Source organism: Candida oxycetoniae (assembly GCF_023343755.2).
Source record: "Candida oxycetoniae strain CBS 10844 chromosome Unknown scaffold50, whole genome shotgun sequence".
Taxonomy (NCBI): domain Eukaryota; kingdom Fungi; phylum Ascomycota; class Pichiomycetes; order Serinales; family Debaryomycetaceae; genus Lodderomyces; species Lodderomyces oxycetoniae.
In genome coordinates this window covers 19,758-39,979 of record NW_026055431.1, presented here as the reverse complement: position 1 = coordinate 39,979, position 20,222 = coordinate 19,758, and the positions used below count along the sequence as shown (strand labels likewise).

Genomic DNA, 20,222 nt, shown 5'->3' with positions numbered 1-20,222 from the left:
TAACGCTATACATAAAACAAAAGAAAGAAAGAAAGAAAGAAAATAAACAACACTGCCCGAGTATTAGAAAATGTCACAAACAAAAGTAGCGAATCCTAATCGTTTTTCCACAAGCAGCAGTTAGTCGTAACCTGTTTAAAACTTTTTAGTTGCAAATTCATAAATCAAATTGCATAAACCAGCAGCCGTGTTCCAAGTACTGAAGAATATACCTGGTCCATTAATTGGAACGTTTCCATAACGATCAAACCATACCTTTCCACCATAACTTTCTTGGGAAGTCTTGATTAATCTATCTTTGCCTTCACAATGAGGAGGGTATCTTGCCTTGACCATAAAATCGTTCCATAATTTCTGTTCCATTGTTGTTCTCTCATGAGTAAAATGACGGAAAGAGAATATTCCATGGTATGATCCGTACCCCGATTCTCCAATACCACCAAATGGTGCATTGATCAACGCAACGTGCATCAATACATCATTGACAATAACACCTCCCGATCTAACATTTGTAAGAACTTGTTTCAACTGTTTATTGTATCTTGGTGAAGCCGAACCACTTGTAAAAACGTACTGCGCTAATGGAGTATCGTGTTGTGTAACAACCTCAGAAATTGCATCAGACAATGAATCATACTTGATTATTGGCAAGATTGGACCAAAAATTTCTTGTTGCATTGTTGAATCTGACCATTTAACATTGTCGATAACAGTAGGCGGAATGAATCTAGAAGCAGCATCGGTTTCGGTTTCACCTCCAACAATGATATCACCATCAGAGCTAGCAATCATCTTTGACAAGTTGTTGAAAGCGCGTTCGTGGATGATGTGAGTAAAATTAGGATCATCTTTAGTCAAGCCAGGGTAAAACTCTTCATTCAAAACTTTCTTTAAAGCAGTAATGAATTTGGCATGCAACTTTGTTGGCACCAATACGTAATCAACAGCAACACATGTTTGACCAGCATTTGTAAATCTGCCCCAAGCAATTCTTCTTGCGATTATTTCGATATCCTTATCTTGAACGTCATCCAAGATAAAAGCTGGAGATTTGCCACCCAATTCCAATATAACTGGAGTCAAAGTTTCTGCAGCCTTTTTAGCAACAATCCTACCAACCATACCATTACCTGTATACATAATCTTGTCGAATTTCTGATTCAACAATTCAGTTGTTTCAGGAACACCACCATTAACTGCCAAAAAGCAATCACCATCTAAAGCCCTTGTCAAAATTTCCGAAAATAGTCTACTGAAATTTGGAGTTAATTCAGATTGCTTTAGGACAACGGCATTTCCCCCGGCAATAGCACCAACCACGGCTGAGAAAGATAAAAAGAATGGGTAATTAAACGGGGAAATAATTAAAACAACACCCAAAGGGATTCGTTCAATATAAATGGGGTTGGTTTTCAAAGTTATTGGCAAGTCAGAGACTTTTTCCGGTTTTGTCCACTCATGCAAGTTCTCAATGGTGTGAACCAATTCGTTTAATCCAGTCAAGATTTCCAAATTTCTAGTTTCGCTGGAAATCCTGTTGAAATCCTTATTCAAAGCTTCACAAATAGCGTCAATATTGTCATTAACTGCGAAATACAAATTTCTCAACTGATTTAATCTAAATTGAATATCGTGGGTTTTCAGCTCTTTGAAAAACACACCTCTCAAATGTTGCACACCTGGAGCAATTGCCTTTAAAGGCGTATACCAAGCATTTGGGTTTTCAATCTCGGCATATGATTCCTCAATAGTAGTAGTAGTGGTGGCGGTGGCAGCAGTAGATGGCAAAGCCGTGGTCTTACCTGAACTAGACATACTTTTAATTCTCTTTTAAACGGAAAAAAAGGGTAAATGACAATAAAGGACAATAAATGACAAAAGTAAAAGATCAAGTAAAAGTAAAAGAAGAGATAAGGGAACTTGGGGCGAAGGGGGGGGAGAAAAAAATGAGACTTGGGGAAATTGGTAAAAGTTTATATTGTCACTTGTTGCTTGTCGTGTGTGTCGCCTCCTTAATAGCCCTTATTTTTCTTTGCCGCCCAACAAGTCAACTTGTAACAACGGAAAACTCAATCTTTAAGGATAAAAAATTGAACCCCAATTATATAATGGCTTCATTTGGCTGAATTTTTGCCTGTGCTTTTTTTGTTTCAAGCGAGGAATTTCGACGACACTATCGACACTATCGAGCGAAGCGAGATAGTGGTGCACCACTTATTGGACACTATCGAGCGAAGCGAGATAGCGGAGCACCACTTATTGGACACTATCCACAATACTATCTCCCTTCGCTCGATAGTGGTGTACCACTGACTAGAGATTGTAGAGCAACACTTTTTAACTTGTTGGTAAAACCAAAAGAAATGATAATTAAGAATATTTTTCCTAATTTGGAACCGCGGATTATTTGTAAAAATATGGAAGGTAGCATATGTGGGGATATTAGCATATGCATTAGCACTATCGACGACACTATCGACGACACTATCGAGCGAAGCGAGATAGTGGAGCACCACTTATTAGACACTATTGACGACACTATCCACAACACTATCGAGCGAAGCGAGATAGTGGAGCACCACTTATTAGACACTATTGACGACACTATCCACAACACTATCTCGCTTCGCTCGATAGTGGTGCACCACTTATTAGACACTATTGACGACACTATCCACAACACTATCTCGCTTCGCTCGATAGTGGTGCACCACTTATTAGACACTATTGACGACACTATCCACAACACTATCGAGCGAAGCGAGATAGTGGAGCACCACTTATTAGACACTATTGACGACACTATCCACAACACTATCTCGCTTCGCTCGATAGTGGTGCACCACTTATTAGACACTATTGACGACACTATCCACAACACTATCTCGCTTCGCTCGATAGTGGTGCACCACTTATTGGACTCTATCCACAACACTATCTCGCTTCGCTCGATAGTGGTACATCATTTACTAGAGATTGTGGAGTAACACTTTTTAGCTTGTTAGTAAAACCAATAGAAATGGTAATTAAGGATTATTTTCCTGATTTGGAATAACGGAATATTTGTAATGTATAGGTCACGTGAGTACCATTGAGTAGACACTATCAACGACACTATCGACGACGCTATCGAGCAGAGCGAGATAGTGGAGCACCACTGACTAGTGACACCGTTTGCTCTGCTTGATAATGGAGCACCACTTACTAGTGACACTATTGAGTGACACTATCGAGCAGAGCGAGATAGCGGAGCACCACTGACTAGTGACACTATTGAGTAAACACCATTTGCTCTGCTTGATAGTGGAGCACCACTGACTAGTGACATTATTGAGTAGACACCATTTCGGTTTGCCCGATAGTAGAGTACCACTGACTATCTTGCTACGAAGTGTTTCTCTACTACATCGCTTCGCTCGATAGTCTCGCTTCGCTCGATAGCGGAATATTAGTAAGCATAAATCACGTGACATATCATCTCCAAGTGTACTTGCCCCTAATATACCAGAAGCTAATGCTTCATCAATTAACTAGCTAGACACTGTTTCCACACAAGTAGTAGACACTATTGAGCAAAGGGAGATACTGTTTCTACAAAGTCTTTCTCCACTATCTCGCTTCGCTCGATAGTAGTGTCGATACGACAGATTTTGCACCAACGTCAAGTTGCTTGAATAATAAAATATCTTAGCCGCCATCCTCGAGTAAAGCTTATCACTACTTATTATTTACTACTTACTCCTTGCTACAAAGTGTTTCTCCACTATCTCGCTTCGCTCGATAGTGTCATCGATAGTGTCGTCGATAGTGTTGTTGATAGCACGGCTTTGGTTTTCAAAGAAAATATTTTCTTTAACGCGACGGCTCAGATTAAGCCTTTTAGTAAAGAAAAATAGTAAATAAACTTTTGTTATTCACCATAAAACTTCAATTATAGGTGCAAATAAGGTTGGAACACAACGCTCCCGCCCTCCCCGCCTGTCACTATCATGTCTAATGCTGATCTGATTACAGTCAAGGTTAAACCGTCACAGTGCGATACTGATAATGCAGTTGCCAGTTTCTTACAATCACCAGTACCAACTAAACCATCACAATTGAAAAATAGCGATTTGGTGAATACCACGCTGCTGCCGGAAACAAATTCAAAATCAGCTACCGCTACCGCTGCTTCTACTTCTGCTTCTGTCTCGGCCCCTTCCTCAGCTAAGAAACTAGTTGTTAAACCAGATTTGAATTTGAAATCGTGTTTGTCGCAATCGTCAGCTGTGAATACACAGGGTAATGATGCTAGTAAGAGTAACGGAACAAATAGTGCGGCTAATTCTGATAACGAGAACCAGCATCCCCATTTCGTGTCTTTAGACAATATCAGTCCTACAAATCATGGCCTTGGACCAAATAATCAAGGTGAAGAATTTGCTGTTATTTCTTCATCTTATTATCCATCAACAATGTCTTCAAGGGGATTATCAGTTGCTTCGCCTACCCAGTCAAGCTCGTCAACACCAATAGCCGCCTATTTGCAAAGTTCCTCTTTCCAGCAAGAGCAACAACAACAACCGCCACAACAACCACCACCACCACAGCAACAACAACAACAACAACAACAACAAATACCACCACAACAACAAATACCACCACAACAACCACCACCACCACAGCAACAACAACAACAACAACAACAACAACAACAACAACAACAACAACAACAACAACAGCAACAACAGCAACAACAGCAACCATCACAACCATCACAACAACAACAGCAACCAAGTATGCCCCACCCTAGTCGAATAAACTCATTAAGATATCTTCAAGTTGACGATAAAAAGTTTATTGGATCTGCGCGTCAATCGACTAACAGCACCGAAGAGAATTTACCAAGCTTGAGATTGGCTCCTGAAGACAACAAGTTACACCTTCTAATTGGCGTTACTGGCTGTATCTCTATCCACAAGAACGTTTTCTTATTGATTGGTAAATTGTTTGAGCTCTACACGAAGGATAAGTTGGAGATTCAAGTAATTCTTACAAAATCAGCTGAGTACATTCTACTGGAAAAGCTTCATAAATTTGATGAGATGGGGGTGAAAGTATGGTTTAGTGACGATGGATGGAAGTATTTCCTTACTTCACCTTTTCAAAAAATCTACAATCAAGCGGTCACCACGGGGAATTTACCATTAAAAAAACCGTACCTTTTGCAGCATCTACAACAATACAGTTTAGTTTATGATTTACAAAGATGGACGGATGTGTTATTACTAGCTCCGTTATCAGCAAATACGATGGCCAAATTAATAACCGGGTTATCAGACAATTTATTGACTGATTTATTAAGAGTTTGGCCAGTGCCTCAAATCCATTATACAGAAACCCAGAGCTCGAAGCCACAATTGCAACAACAGTTTAATACCATGCCAGGTGAAGTGAAGAAGGACACAACAGTGATTTCCAATAGCATAACAGCACCAAAACCAATTATATCTGCACTAGCATTAACAAGTTCAATGTATTCCCATCCAATAACAAAGAGACAATTGACCCAATTACAAGAAACTTATCCCAATATGAGTATACTAAAACCTGTGGAGAAATTTGTTGATATGGATGGAAATATTGCAATGGGCGGTATGAGGTCTTGGCGAGAAGTTGTTGATTTTGTGTGTCAGAAGTTGGGGCCACCTACTACAAAAGAGGATGAAGTGGAGGAAGAAGACGGAGAAAACGAAAACGATGAAAATAATGTTGATGAAGGCGCAGAGGAAGAAGATGATGACGATGAGGAAGAAGAAGATGAAGATGAAGAAGAAGAAGAAGAAGAAGAAGAAGAAGAAGAAGAAGAAGAAGATGATGATGATGAAAGTGAAGGTCCACTTGTGAACAAAATAAAAAGGTGAGATGTTTGTATTATTTCCAATTAATTACCAGACTAATCCCTAATTGTACTTCTACAAAAGATGTTGTAATAGACCACTGCGTCTCGCTTGGACTGCTTGTTCATTTATTGTATTGTATTTCGATTTTATTGGTAAGGCAACTGCTATCTTTGATAGGTAGCGGAAAGTAGTGGATGAAAAGTAGTAACGGAATTTGGTAGCCCCAATATTATTTGAAAAATTGTGTCCAATTTTACATCACCATTTTATATCCCCATTTTATATCCCCACGTTCTTCTTTATCAATTGGCTTTAAGAAATGAAGGTATTTGACCATGACCCCCAAGCGTTCTCCAAGGTAGAGTATTTGATAGGAGGAATCAATACTTATGTTTACAATACAGAAACATTACGCTCCTATATTGAATCGTTTGATAATTCTCCAACAAATGTTGACGATATTCCTATCAATGTTCTCTACTTGATACACCAGCGAGGTGGTGACCACAAATACACCGAGGCGTTAGCGTATACCATCTTAGACCAATACTACACCAAAAGCTCGAAAGCTTCTGTAGAGCCATTAATTTGTGTTACTTTTGATTTACGAAATCATGGGTCGAGAATGATCAACAAGGCACGTAATCAAGATTGGATCAAAGGAAACGATTTACATGCGTTGGATATGTTTAGCAGCATAATGGGTAATGTTGCCGACTTGAAGCTTATTATGGATTTCTTACCGAGTTATCTTGATTTAGAAAGTTTATTGACAGGTGAATTTAAACAACAAAATCAACATTGGAATTTCCGATTCAGAAATATTTTGAGTGGCTATTCACTTGGAGCTCATACTGTATTCAGATTTGTTAATGAATACCCGGGATTAGTGCATATAATCAACCCAGTGGTTGGTTGTGTTGATTTGTCTAGTTTGTTGATCAACCGATTAAAGCAAAATTCACTTGAAAGTGAGGATTACGATAAAAAGTGGTTTTACTATACTTATGATGAGTTAAACTTGACCAAAGAGGAAAAGCACAAGTATCCAGAACACTTGCACAAATACCTATCTCAACAAGATGAAGAGATTTTTGAGAATTTCCCCATGAACGAAATCAAGATGTATGCTGCGTTTGGTGCAGAAGATCAATTGGTTCCTAAGAAATTGAGTAGCGTGTGGTGCGATTCTTATATGAACACCAATGATCTGACTGAAGTCTTTATTCAAGATGGCGTGGGACACGACGTTACCAACGAGATGGTAGACAAATTCACCAGCTGGTTGGTGAAAATCATTTGATGTCGACATCGCTATCGAGCGAAGCGATACTTTATAGCTGCCACCGACTAGCGACACTAGCTCGCTTCGCTAGATAGTGGAGCAATACTTTATAGCTGCCACCGACTAGCGACACTTGTAGGACCTCATTTGTACCTTTTACTTCTATATAATTACTCCAATATTCTAAAGATGTAAGTATCTATTTAGTAAATGTAGATGATATTGACTGTGGTTAGTTAAAGAGGCGACAATGTCGTTATTGTCGTGGCATCTACGGTTTACTGTCTGCGCTTATCGTGTATCATTTTCAATCTGTCATTTAGTGTCTGTCATTTATTGTCATTTTGAAGGATGTCGCAATTTCCTCTTTTTTGTAAGACACGTGACGTGGCATATTTAAAACGTTTTTCCTTGTTTTGAATTTTACTTTTGTGGTGAACATGGAAGGCCAAATTTCTATAGGGGGTGTAAGACAGGGGGTGTTCTTTCCAGAAAACAGGGGGTGTAGACCCAAACACACACACACACACATCAACATCTAAACACTATTGACAAACTATTGAGTAAAGCGAGATAGATGAGTACAGACACTCGTAGGATTCATTTGTGACTTATTATTCTATTATTCTATAGATTGTATCAACATAAAACCATCCCCCAACAGTGTGCTCCACTAGCGAGCGAAGCGAACTAGTGTCGTACTCAAGCAGGGGAAGAACAACACTGATTGTAGCAGGAAGTAAAAGAGCGGGAATGAGTATTTGCATATTTACTACCTACTTGTTGTTTAGTACTTGCTTCTGACTTGCTCGAGAACCAATCGGCTCATGAGAAAAGGAACCCCCGTGTAAACTTATCCAACTATTGATTCTAAACAATACGTAAAACAGCTTCTTCTTAGTACCATCTTTGCCCACTATTCTATCTACACTCAAACTACTCTACCTAGCCTCTCTACAGTCTAACTACTCTCTCTTCTCTCTACACTCTAACTACTCTCTCTTCTCTTTATTCTCTCTATCGACTAGACTCGTTTCACTCGTCTAGTCTCTAGAAGGTCGTCGTCTCTGGCTCGGCTAGTGTTCCGCGAGCCCAGCGAAACCTTGAAGGAGAAAAAAAGCCAAAAGAAAAAAAAAAAAAACACATTCAACAAAAAAACCTCAACGAAACGTTTTAGTTATTGAAAGAGTATAGGGTAACTGCCGCCGCCCCGCCCCCCCATAAGTGTGTCCTGCCCCTCCTGCTGCGGTTAAATTCAACCTTACCAGAACTTCACCAAGCTAGCTTTCTATTTCGTACCCTGGTCAGCCGCATTTCGTGACATTTTGTTTGTACGCACGCTTTTTTTCGCCAATGTCTGTTTATAACCAGAGAACTCATCAAACTCGTTTGAACGAGTTATTGGATGCTATAAAGACGGAGTTTGATTATGCTTTAACAGAGGCTACCAGTTTCAAAAAGATTGAAGATGATTACCATTTGAAGTACTCGCAACAGAACACTGAGTTGCAACAAATTAGACAAACTGTTTATGAGTTGGAAATAGCTCATAGAAAGATTAAAGAAGCATATGAAGAGGAGATATTGAGATTGAAAACAGAGTTGGAAAATAGAGATAGACAGATGAAGAATGGCTATCAGCATCAACAAGCTCAACAACAAGCTCAACAACAAGCTCAACAAGCTCAACAAGCTCAACAACAAGCTCAAACTGTCCAACAACAGTCTCCACCTCAGATACAACCTGTCCACCAGCAAGTGCCACCCATTCAACAACCACTGCAACAACCACAGCAACAGCAACAACAACCACACCAAACTCCGATCCCGCTCCAGCAACAACCAGTTCAGCAGCAACAACAACAACTGCAACCACCACAACAACAACAGCCATCACAGCCATCACAGCCATCACAGCCACCAGTAGCAACTTCTCCACCACAACCACAACCGCAATCGCAACCGCAACCGGTTCAACAGCAACAGCCTAGTGCTATTGCTCAGTCTCCAGCTACTTCAGCTGCACCACCAGCTAATAATGGATTGATAATTATTGACAAATCTCAATATATTGTAAGCCCAGCACAAAAAGCTAACCATGTTAAGGAAATACCTCCTTATTTATCCGATTTAGATGTTGCTAAGGCCAATCCAGATTTCAAAAAACAAAACCTAGACTACTATGTATTATATAACCCTGCTTTTGCTCGTGATTTGGATGTTGAGTTGATTCATTCTTTGGACCATTCTTCAGTTGTTTGTTGTGTTAGATTCTCCAAAGATGGAAAATTTATTGCTACTGGTTCTAATAAAACAACTCAAGTGTTTAATGTCGAGACTGGTGAGTTGGTTGCCAAGTTGGTAGATGAAGTTTCTTCACCCGAGACTAGAGAAGAAGACGCACCAACCCAGAATGGTGATTTATACATTAGATCAGTTTGTTTTTCCCCAGATGGTAAATTGTTAGCAACCGGTGCCGAGGATAAATTGATCCGAATTTGGGATTTAGCTACAAGGAGAATAATCAAAGTGCTTAGAGGACACGAACAAGATATTTATTCACTTGATTTCTTCCCCAACGGTGACCGTTTGGTTTCTGGTTCTGGAGATAGATCAGTTAGAATTTGGAGTTTAAGGTCTTCTCAATGTTCGTTAACATTAAGTATTGAAGATGGTGTTACAACAGTTGCTGTATCACCAGATGGAAAGTTGATTGCTGCTGGGTCATTAGACCGTACAGTTAGAGTTTGGGATTCGACAACAGGATTTTTAGTTGAGAGGTTAGATTCAGGAAATGAGAATGGCAACGGCCATGAAGATTCAGTTTATTCAGTTGCTTTCTCAAACAAAGGTAACCAAATTGCATCGGGATCATTGGATAGAACTGTTAAGTTATGGAATCTCGAAGGTAAATCAGATAAGAACTCAAATTGTGAAGCAACATATATCGGACATAAAGATTTCGTTTTGTCTGTATGCTGTACCCCAAATAATGAGTATCTATTATCTGGGTCAAAAGATCGTGGTGTTATATTTTGGGATCAAGCTTCGGGTAATCCATTGTTAATGTTGCAGGGACATCGTAATTCAGTTATAAGTGTTTCAGTGTCAAGCGATTTCAAAGATACAGAGTGCATTTTTGCAACTGGATCTGGTGATTGTAAAGCAAGAATTTGGAAATGGACTAAAAAAGCATTGAAATAAAGAGAGTTGGAGTAGAAGTAGGGATATGAAAAAGATAAAAAAAGAGAATTGGAAAAAGAATAGGAACTTGTGTATTAGTAAAGTAATATTAGTATTAGTGTTGTAGTTTTATTGAAAAAGACAAGAAAAAACCAAACCAAACCAAACCAAACCCCGAAGCATCAATGCAGAGAGAGAGAGAGAGAGAGAGAGAGAGAGAGAGAGAGAGAGAGAGAGAACCAAAGGAGGAACCGTACGTCAAACCTGGTGTTAATCTCGATTACGCTTACTTTTTCAAGCTCGTATAATTTTCCATTGCGAGTTGAACAAGAAGAGAAAAAAAACTTTATAGACGTGGCACATCTCATCTCATCTCATCTCGAATCATAAATATCTGTAATGAGCATTTACCAAGCATCGGTGACAGCTCCCGTCAACATTGCTGTATGAAATTATATTCACCTACTCTCTTGGGTTTGTTTTCATTTGGTTGTTTTTCTCAATTTTGTACTAACACAATTTATCTAGACTTTGAAGTATTGGGGCAAAAGAGATAAGTCTTTAAATTTGCCCACGAATTCAAGCATATCAGTAACTTTATCGCAAGATGATTTGCGTACATTAACAACAGCTTCAGCGTCGCCATCGTTTAAAGAGGATCAGCTATGGCTCAATGGCAAATTGGAGAACCTCAATACACCAAGGACTCAAGCTTGTTTAGCAGATTTACGCCAATTGCGGAAACAAGACGAAGAAAAAGATGATTCATTACCGAAATTGTCAGATTACAAATTACACATTGTTTCCGAGAACAATTTCCCTACGGCAGCAGGATTAGCATCCTCGGCAGCAGGATTTGCCGCGTTGATTTTCGCAATTGCTAAGCTCTTCAATCTACAACAAACGAATTCAGAATTGTCTAAAATTGCAAGAAAAGGTTCAGGATCGGCATGCAGGTCACTTTTCGGTGGGTTTGTAGCTTGGGAAATGGGTTCGCAAGTAGACGGATCTGATTCAAAAGCTATCGAAATTGCCCCATTGTCACATTGGCCAAGCATGAAGGCAATGATTCTTGTAGTTAGTGATGATAAGAAGGATACATCTTCAACAACCGGAATGCAAGCTACAGTAGCAACATCTGATTTATTCCAGCACAGAATTGAAAACGTTGTTCCTAAAAGGTTTGAAGAAATGAAACAAGCTATTTTAGATAAAGATTTTGCAAAATTTGCAGAATTGACTATGCGTGATTCGAATCAATTTCATGCAACTTGTTTAGATACGTATCCACCGATTTTTTACTTAAACGATACGAGCAAAAAAATCATCAAGGTTGTTGAGAGAATCAATAGTGATGCTGGTGAGGTTATTGCTGCTTATACTTTTGATGCTGGTCCAAATGCTGTCATTTATTATGATGAAAAAGACGAGGAAAAAGTATTAGGTGCAATGTACAAATATTTTGGTAGTGTTGATGGATGGAATCATAAAAAATTTCAACATGGCAATAATGAAGATGAAATAAAGGGCGTTTCTAGAGTTATCTTGACTACTATAGGTGAAGGACCTCAGTCTACAGAGGAGTCCTTAATCAATGAGTCCGGATTGCCTAAATTAGCCACCTCTACCAACAATTAGTACAAACAAAAGTTTTCTTCCAATACCTATACAAAATTTATCAATTCTCTCAACAATCTATCGTCTCTCTCACCCACGTCTTTTTCCAAATAACTTGCGATATTCTTTTTAAAATGCTTAAATAATTCCTCTAGTGCCTGTATTTTCTCATTCTTACTATTCAAATCTTTTTCCATCCTATTGACATTATCTTGTAATAAAAGCTGGGCATTTTTCTTACGTTGTCTACATTTTGATGCAGCTATTCTGTTTCTTTCGAGTAATCGTTCTTTCTTCCAAGCTGCAGTGCCTGTTATTGGCCCATTATTGGGGTTGTATATGATTTCATTATTGTAGATTAGTTGATGGTTTGGCGGGGGAACTCCTGCAACTTGCGGTGGTGGTGGTGCATTGGCTCTGGAGATCGTCTGGGGATGATGGGTATGTAACTGACTCTGCTGTTGCTGTTGCTGATTCTCCGGGGGATGCAGGAGAGGTTGAGTATGTAGCTGTTGTTGAAATTGGTATTGTTGTTGTTGTTGCTGTTGTTGTTGTTGTTGTTGTTGTTGCTGTTGCTGTTGCTGCTGCTGCTGCTGTTGTAGTTGTTGTTGCTGCTGCTGCTGTTGTTGAGGTGGTGGATGTAGTAGCTGACTATGATATTGCGGTTGTGGTTCTGGTTGTGGCTGTAGTGGCAATTGCTGTGCCGAAGGAGGAACGCTGCCACTAGACTGATGCATGGAACCTGTACTACGATTCTCATCACTGTCATTTGTACTATTAAAACTAGTGCCTGGCCTGTTTAATTCATAGTTATTAAACTTTCTAAATAACTCATCATCCAAAGAATTATCGAAATCATCAAAAAATGCTTCATGGTTCATTATTTGGCCAATTTGTCCATTTGAGATAGAAATTCTTCTTTTGCGTGGAACACCATCATTAGAATATGGTAACATGTAAGTTGAGTCAAATATAGGAGGGTTTGTAATTGGGTATGAGGAAATATCAAATGGCACATCCAAAGGAACATGGTTAAGATTGATGCTAGATTTTACACGTTCCAGGTAGACATCATCTGTTGCTTGTTCTAACTTCATAGAAACGATTTGTTCTTGAGCCGAGTTTTCACCGTTGTGCACTTGAGCTTGTGTTAGTGAGTGTGAGGATGACTGTGGTTGTTGCTGTTGAGGAGACAAGCTTGAATGAGCAGTATTTTGGTTATTGAGACTTAGTTGGCTTTGAATACCATGGGATAACTGAGCTTGAGGTAGATCAATGTGATTCATTTGATTATAAGTGAAATTGCCACTATTCTCTGATATTTCGCTGGTTACCGGCATTACATTGAGCGGATTGTGACAAGAATTCTCTTCTGTTTGTTGTAATGGCACCGGGTCACGTTCCGGTAAGGCAGTCTGTGGATGGTTAAAGATCATCTGGTAATTTGTCAGCATCGCTCTATGTACAATAGTAAAAGTATTGAGCGTCAAGAAAGATAACCAAAAAACAAGCCAACAGTTGTGGGGGAAAAAAAAAAAATAAGTTGCAATAGCTTTAATAATGAAAATATGCCTATATCTAAGTTCTTTACTTACCTTTGAGGTGCAAAGTTGACTAGCTTTTATTTCAAAAAGATTCTATGGTATATACCTTTCCATCAATTTTTTTATTTTTTTTTTATTTTTTTTATTTTTTTATTTTTATTTCTTTTTTTCCGGAGAGAGAGAACAAATAACGTTTTTATTTATGTGGCTAGGGTGGCTAATTATGAAAGTGCAGGGTTTGTAAATGAAGGAGGAATTGGTAAATGGTGATTTGTGATTAACGGAATGGGTTTGTATACCCACCAACTTGTGAAATCTAACAGTTTTTATTAGCTGTTAACGGTTTTCGGAATAAGTTAAGTTACACATATGGACATATGGTGAGATTACTATTTAGAGAAGGATGCATTATTAATGGAAAAATATACAATTATTACTTGATTAGGAAAAGTTTAACGCTGCACGTGTGTATTAGTAGAAAAAAGCGAGACACGTTTTTCCTTTGATGCGAAATTTCACTATCAAATAGCGACACTATTGTCACCATCGACACTATCGACACTATCGAGCAACACTATCGACACTATCGAGCAACACTATCGACACTATCAAGCAGAGCGAGATAGTGGAGCAACAATTGCTACACCGAGCAACACTTAATAGACACTATCTTGCTCTGCTCGATAATGTCTAGTAGGTGCCGATTACCCTGTCGTAATGACTTTTTAAACAATATAGAACAATAAAACCAGAAATTAAACAAACAATAGATCAAGCTTGTTTCTTGAGGAAGGAGCAATCATAACAATTTGTCTATTGAAGTGAGTCTCTATACTAACAGCTCCCATTCTAGAACAGTCAAGTTCCATTCAGGTATGCTAGATTTGTAGACACTATCGAGCAGAGCGAGATAGTGCAGCAATACTCGGTAACTTGTTACAACATTATCTTGGTCTGCTAGATAGTGTCGCTCAATAGTGGAGCAACACTTTGTAGCTTGTTACAACACTATCTCGCTTTGCTCAATAGTGTTGCTCGATAGTGTTGCTCGATAGTGTTGCTCGATAGTGTTGCTCGATAGTGTTGCTCGATAGTGTTGCTCGATAATGTTGTTCAATGAGCACTGACTAGCTGCCCTCAGACCTATACATACTAGACATTGTATAGCATTGTAGCCCACTTTGAAACAGACTCAGCTTTATAAGTAACTCCTTCAACCTACCCCTCGGACCCATACCCAGATGGACCTTTCCAAGTATCTGGCAAAAATAGCTTCTTAACAACAAACACTCATTACTGAACAGCACAAAACTCTTTTTTTATTGTATCTGGATTTCATTATACAATAAATCTCCCATTTATATGGTTTCTATATGGTTTCTATGCCTTCTATGTTTCTATGTTTCTATATGCTCTCTATACACTTTTCTCTACACACTTCTTCACCTCTTTTACACTTCTTCACCTCTTCACCTCTTCTTCACCTCTTCTACACTTCCTCACCTCTTCTACATTTCTTCTATATACATAATTACAATAACAAGCTACAAAATCGAGCAACACTATCGAGCAACACTATCGAGCAACACTATCGAGCAACACTATCTCGCTTTGCTCGATAGTGTTGAAACAAGCTACAATGTGTTGCTCCACTATCTCGCTTTGCTCGATAGTGTCGACTAGCTCTCCTCGATAGTGTCGGATGCTCTACTCGATAGCGTCGCAGCCAACATCTGAATCATTTTGGTTGTCAAAAAACTGATCAAATTCCATCAAACATCAGTATTCACTTATTTGACAATCCCCTAGACCCGTGTATAATGAACTTTACCCTAGCACTAGCACTCGTGATTATCAATCACAAGAATGCTACAGGCGTACAGATTGATAGTATGATCCTCTTCCTTTCCAGAACCTAGACACTATCGAGCAGAGCTAGTCGACACTATAGAGCAGAACTAGTCGACACTATCAGAACTAGTCGACACTATGGAGCAGAGCGAGATAGTGGAGCAACACTTTGTAGCTTGTTACAACACTATCTCGCTTTGCTCGATAGTGGACTAGCTTGTTACAACACTATCTCGCTTTGCTCGATAGTGTTGCTAGTGTTGCTCGATAGTGTCTACTGATTACACCGATACTAACTTTTGTATGTTTAGAGATCTTCGACAAGTATGAGGATAAGATTGACCCCGACATTGAACACGTAATGAAACATTTTGGTGTAGACTACTCTACTTACTCATTAGAACCAACAAACCAACGAAGGGACATAAAGAAATGCTTTCAGATTATCAAATACTTTCTATCTATTCCCAACTCCAAAACACATTCTCAAGTAATATACAATTTTCTAAACAGAGCAAACTTAAGAGGGAGACATCTCAATCTCACATTATCAATGCAAGTTTGCATCAATGAATGTCTTGAAATCATCAATAAAACATCCAACGTCCAACATCTCAAATATTTCCAAAATTACCTATTATCATCAGCCTTTGAAAAGAAACGCGTCATCAAGTATTGTTTAACCAACATCTTGCTCCTCATTGACCAAAAAAGGTTTATCAACAAAACCGTCGAGTCCCTAATCACGTCAGCGAGTTGCAATCCCTTATCAGCGAGTTGCAATCCCCAGTTGAAACTAAATATAGCTCCACAAACCTCGAGAAAGGTGTTCATCGTCTTTTTTGTCTCAATTCTCCTTCACTTGAAACACAATTCACCACTTTTCAAAGCTTTAATAATTCAATGTAACGACCCTATTATTTCACATATTTCCATGAACTCTTGCTGAAAACATAAGATGCACCGCTGAGCAAAGTTGTAGCACCAACAATCCATCCCAAGTCATTGAAAAAAGAATCAGCAATATATTCTTCCAAAATTGGCTTATAAACCAAACTTCCTATATAAAGCATTTGCAATGCCGTGTTCAATTTCCCCAACAAGTTCGGATGAACACTAATTGTAGGGATTTGTCCAATACTTACAAATCTATCAAATGTCCTTGGCAAAGGTAAGCTTTTAAATCGGTAATAAAACGACATGAAACTCAACAACACATCACGGCCAATGATAATTGATGCAATGACTGGTGGTATGGAATGTGCATAGGCTAGGGATAAGGTACAAACAGTCATTAGAAACTTGTCCGCCAAAGGGTCAATTATCGATCCAACAACCGATTTCATATCATACTTCCGCGCTATATACCCATCAATGAAATCCGTAACACAGGAATACGTGAATAACAGAAGCGCCCAAGTAGAACTACCAAAAACTATATTATATCCTATAAAGGGAGTAGCAATAATACGTGTATATGTTAGCACATTAGGCGGAGTCCATATCGATGGGTCAAATAACAGTCTACTTAGTCCAGTCGTTGGCAGATGCAGATGCAGATGCAGTTGCAATGGCTTCTCTGGCAGATGCAGTTGCAATGGCTTCTCTGGCAGATGCAGTTGCAATGGCTTCTCTGGCAGATGCAGTTGCAATGGCTTCTCTGGCAGATGCAGTTGCAATGGCTTCTCTGGCAGATGCAGTTGCAATGGCTTCTCTGGCAGATGCAGTTGCAATGGCCTCTCCAGCAGATGCTGCTGCTGCTGTTGAGAAAGGTTTGAAGTCCAACGATGCCTAACAATTAGACTTATTGGCAGACGTTTCGGTTTACACTTGACCGGCCCCTTAAATGAACTAAACAAAACATTGCTCCTTCTTGCTAAACCATAAAGAAGCATTTGATGAAAAAAAAATGGGTTGAGTTATTGCAAAAATCCCCAACCTTGGCTATTTTTTTTTCCCGTTTTAATTGAATTTGCATAATCTGACGAATAATGCCGAGCTCATTACAAAGAGTACTAACTACTTGAACCCAAAATGCAAATGAGTTTGGCTATACTTTGGCTAAGAACAGAGATTGAACAGTTATCTCATACCATTCACCGGAACTCATACAAACTTTCTGGCTCTTTTACAAATAAAGCTATATATTCAAAAGGCCTTTACATCCCCCCCCCGCGCCCCACGCCCCAATTTTTCTGCTTAACGGCGCGCCTCTAACGCGCCTCCTTCGTCCTCCTTCCCCCTGATTTGCTCTACCATCCTGGCGGAATCTCTTTATAAATTTCCTTTGCTCGTGTTAAACGTTATTTCTTCTTCTACAATTTTTTTTTTTTCAATATTTTTTCAGTTCTTCTCTTCTCTTCTCTTAGTATCCCTATTCCTATTCCATTACATTAAACCAAAAGCTAGAAAATGTCTTTGAAGCTTCCACAGGCACCCAATGCAGGGTTGTTTAAGAGCGGCTACTCATCATATTCTAATTCAGATGGTGCAATTCTAAGGAATATTGAAGCTGTGCGTGAAATCTCTTCTATCTTGTTAACATCAATGGGACCAAGTGGGAGAAACAAGATTGTTGTGAATAAGATGGGTAAGAAATTCATTACCAACGACGCAGCAACCATGTTGAATGAGATGGAAATTGTTCATCCTGTTGTGAAGATTTTAATTATGGCTTCGAAGCAGCAAGAGTTTGAAATGGGCGACAATACCAATCTTGTAATTATATTGGCTGGCGAGTTTCTCAATGTTGCTGAAAAATTGTTATTATTGGGCTTGAACGTATCTGACATCATCCAGGGTTTCAATTTAGCCAATAAGTTTGTCAAGGAGACGTTAGGGAGCTTGGTTGTTGACAAAATCGAGTCTTTTGGCGATGATCTATTAAAGGCGATTAAACCGGTTATTGCAGCAAAGCAATATGGAGTTGAGGACTTGATTGCTAAATTAGTAGTTGAAGCTGTAAGAACTACCATCAATCCCAAAAACCCCTTGAGTTTCAATGTTGATAGTATAAGAGTTGTTAAGATTATGGGCTCTTCGTTATCGCAATCTCAAGTAGTTAAAGGTATGGTGTTTCCAAGAGAGCCTGAAGGATCAGTCAAGAATATCAAGGGTTCAAAAGTTGTAGTGTATTCATGTCCAATAGATATATCGACTACAGAGACAAAGGGAACGGTACTACTCCACAATGCACAAGAAATGCTTGATTTCTCAAAAGGCGAAGAGCAACAATTGGAACAAATGTGCAAAGAAATCAATGACTCGGGCGCAAAGGTGATTGTTGCAGGAGCCAATGTTGGCGGATTGGCATTACACTATCTCAACAAATACAATATCTTGGTATTACGAGTGCCCTCGAAATTTGATTTGAGAAGAATATGTCAGGTGTGTGGAGCAACTCCCTTGCCTAGATTAGGTGCACCAATGGCCGATGAAATGGGGTATATCGATATCATAGAAACTAAAGAAATTGGGGGCGACAATGTGACTATTTTCAGACAAGATTCATCATCCTCAAGAACAGCGACTATAGTGATTAGAGGAGCAACTCAGAATAGCCTTGACGATATTGAAAGAACAATAGACGATGGAGTTAGCGCAATAAAAGGGTTGCTTAAGGATGATAGATTATTGCCTGGTGCAGGAGCAGTTGAAGTAGAGTTGATGAAACGCATCACACAGTATGGTGAAACTACACCTGGATTATTACAATTGGCAATCAAAAATTTTGCAAAAGCGTTTGAAGTTGTACCTCGAGTATTAGCAGAAACTTCTGGATTTGATACTTCAGAGGTATTAAGTAACTTACACGCGGCACACTCGGAAGAAGATGGATTAAAATATGGATTAGATATAGATAGCGGTGAAGTTACTGATACTGGAGTTTATGATATATTAGCCACCAAACAATCGGCTATTGATTTAGCTGTTGAAGCTACAAATACAGTTTTATCTATTGATCAAATTATAATGGCTAAAAGAGCCGGTGGTCCTGTGATGCCAAAACAACCACGACCAGGTAATTGGGATCAAGAAGATTAAACACACACACACACACACACATACGCACAACCAGGACCATTCCCTATATAGCTTTACCTCTTGCAATAAACTGTGCAATTTTGACCATATCCTTCTCACCATTAGTCTCTACACCACCACTTACGTCATACCCAATCACATTGTTTACTTGTTCTGTTTGGGCAAGATTCTCCGGATTCAATCCGCCTGCTAAAATACACCTTGTGAAACCCAAATTAACATTGATGTATTCCCAATCAATGACTTTCCCCTCTCCACCTTGATCTGAATCTAAAAGCGGTATACTTAAGGAACCCAACTTCATGATCTCTTCACTATCGGACTTCAACTTTTCAACCTGCTGTGGTATAACGTATCTTGGAATCACTCCGAATCCGTGTTCTTTCCCTGCCTTGATAAACTCTAATTTGTTTTCATCACCATGTAATTGAATAAAATCCAAATTCAATTCTTTAGCTACATGAAGCACTTCATCAAATGGTTGATTTCGAAAAACTCCCACAAGAAAGGGACCATTTTGAAGAATTTCGTGTTGCAAAAATGCAAAATAATCCAATACAGTTGAACTGGCAAAATCTCGCTTTGCTATACCTTCAAGTATCTGTTCAATAGTCTTGCTTCGTTTATGGCGTACAAGCTGAGAAATTCGTTTCGCTAAATCAGGCGTCACGGTACGTGATCTTTTAGGGACGAGAATACAACCCAAGAGATCCGCGCCGTTTATCACTGCTGTTTCCGCGGCATCTATACTTTGTATTCCACAGATCTTGATCAATCTCATCGTATGGAAAACGGGGGGTCTTCTTCAACAAAAAA

The 20,222-nt window shown here is 39.1% G+C and overlaps 10 protein-coding genes across 10 annotated transcripts; 5 read left to right on the top strand and 5 right to left on the bottom strand. All coding sequences in view use genetic code 12, as the record gives it.

Moving 5' to 3' along the window:
• Nucleotides 1-135: 135 nt before the first annotated feature.
• On the bottom strand, nucleotides 136-1,815 carry KGF56_002512 (hexadecenal dehydrogenase; the record flags this gene model as incomplete). Its single annotated transcript, XM_049323749.1, has 1 exon — nucleotides 136-1,815. The coding sequence occupies one exon, from the start codon at nucleotides 1,813-1,815 to the stop codon at nucleotides 136-138; it is 1,680 nt and encodes a 559-aa protein (XP_049180423.1).
• Nucleotides 1,816-3,989: 2,174 nt separating this feature from the next.
• On the top strand, nucleotides 3,990-5,903 carry KGF56_002511 (flavoprotein; the record flags this gene model as incomplete). Its single annotated transcript, XM_049323748.1, has 1 exon — nucleotides 3,990-5,903. The coding sequence occupies one exon, from the start codon at nucleotides 3,990-3,992 to the stop codon at nucleotides 5,901-5,903; it is 1,914 nt and encodes a 637-aa protein (XP_049180422.1).
• Nucleotides 5,904-6,201: 298 nt separating this feature from the next.
• KGF56_002510 (uncharacterized protein) lies at nucleotides 6,202-7,185 on the top strand (the record flags this gene model as incomplete). The annotated part of the gene is made up of 1 exon (XM_049323747.1): nucleotides 6,202-7,185. The coding sequence occupies one exon, from the start codon at nucleotides 6,202-6,204 to the stop codon at nucleotides 7,183-7,185; it is 984 nt and encodes a 327-aa protein (XP_049180421.1).
• A 1,335-nt stretch (nucleotides 7,186-8,520) lies between these two features.
• TUP1 (chromatin-silencing transcriptional regulator) lies at nucleotides 8,521-10,371 on the top strand (the record flags this gene model as incomplete). Its single annotated transcript, XM_049323746.1, has 1 exon — nucleotides 8,521-10,371. One exon carries the CDS (start codon nucleotides 8,521-8,523, stop codon nucleotides 10,369-10,371), a length of 1,851 nt encoding a protein of 616 aa, XP_049180420.1.
• A 378-nt stretch (nucleotides 10,372-10,749) lies between these two features.
• MVD (diphosphomevalonate decarboxylase) lies at nucleotides 10,750-11,988 on the top strand (the record flags this gene model as incomplete). The annotated part of the gene is made up of 2 exons (XM_049323745.1): nucleotides 10,750-10,794; nucleotides 10,879-11,988. 2 exons carry the CDS (start codon nucleotides 10,750-10,752, stop codon nucleotides 11,986-11,988), a joined length of 1,155 nt encoding a protein of 384 aa, XP_049180419.1.
• Nucleotides 11,989-12,014: 26 nt separating this feature from the next.
• RCA1 (Rca1p) lies at nucleotides 12,015-13,403 on the bottom strand (the record flags this gene model as incomplete). The annotated part of the gene is made up of 1 exon (XM_049323744.1): nucleotides 12,015-13,403. The coding sequence occupies one exon, from the start codon at nucleotides 13,401-13,403 to the stop codon at nucleotides 12,015-12,017; it is 1,389 nt and encodes a 462-aa protein (XP_049180418.1).
• A 2,876-nt stretch (nucleotides 13,404-16,279) lies between these two features.
• On the bottom strand, nucleotides 16,280-16,657 carry KGF56_002506 (cardiolipin synthase; the record flags this gene model as incomplete). Its single annotated transcript, XM_049323743.1, has 1 exon — nucleotides 16,280-16,657. One exon carries the CDS (start codon nucleotides 16,655-16,657, stop codon nucleotides 16,280-16,282), a length of 378 nt encoding a protein of 125 aa, XP_049180417.1.
• Nucleotides 16,658-16,886: 229 nt separating this feature from the next.
• On the bottom strand, nucleotides 16,887-17,257 carry KGF56_002505 (uncharacterized protein; the record flags this gene model as incomplete). The annotated part of the gene is made up of 2 exons (XM_049323742.1): nucleotides 16,887-17,153; nucleotides 17,225-17,257. The coding sequence occupies 2 exons, from the start codon at nucleotides 17,255-17,257 to the stop codon at nucleotides 16,887-16,889; spliced, it is 300 nt and encodes a 99-aa protein (XP_049180416.1).
• Nucleotides 17,258-17,774: 517 nt separating this feature from the next.
• On the top strand, nucleotides 17,775-19,406 carry CCT8 (chaperonin-containing T-complex subunit; the record flags this gene model as incomplete). Its single annotated transcript, XM_049323741.1, has 1 exon — nucleotides 17,775-19,406. The coding sequence occupies one exon, from the start codon at nucleotides 17,775-17,777 to the stop codon at nucleotides 19,404-19,406; it is 1,632 nt and encodes a 543-aa protein (XP_049180415.1).
• A 43-nt stretch (nucleotides 19,407-19,449) lies between these two features.
• TRP1 (phosphoribosylanthranilate isomerase) lies at nucleotides 19,450-20,187 on the bottom strand (the record flags this gene model as incomplete). The annotated part of the gene is made up of 1 exon (XM_049323739.1): nucleotides 19,450-20,187. One exon carries the CDS (start codon nucleotides 20,185-20,187, stop codon nucleotides 19,450-19,452), a length of 738 nt encoding a protein of 245 aa, XP_049180414.1.
• Nucleotides 20,188-20,222: the final 35 nt, after the last annotated feature.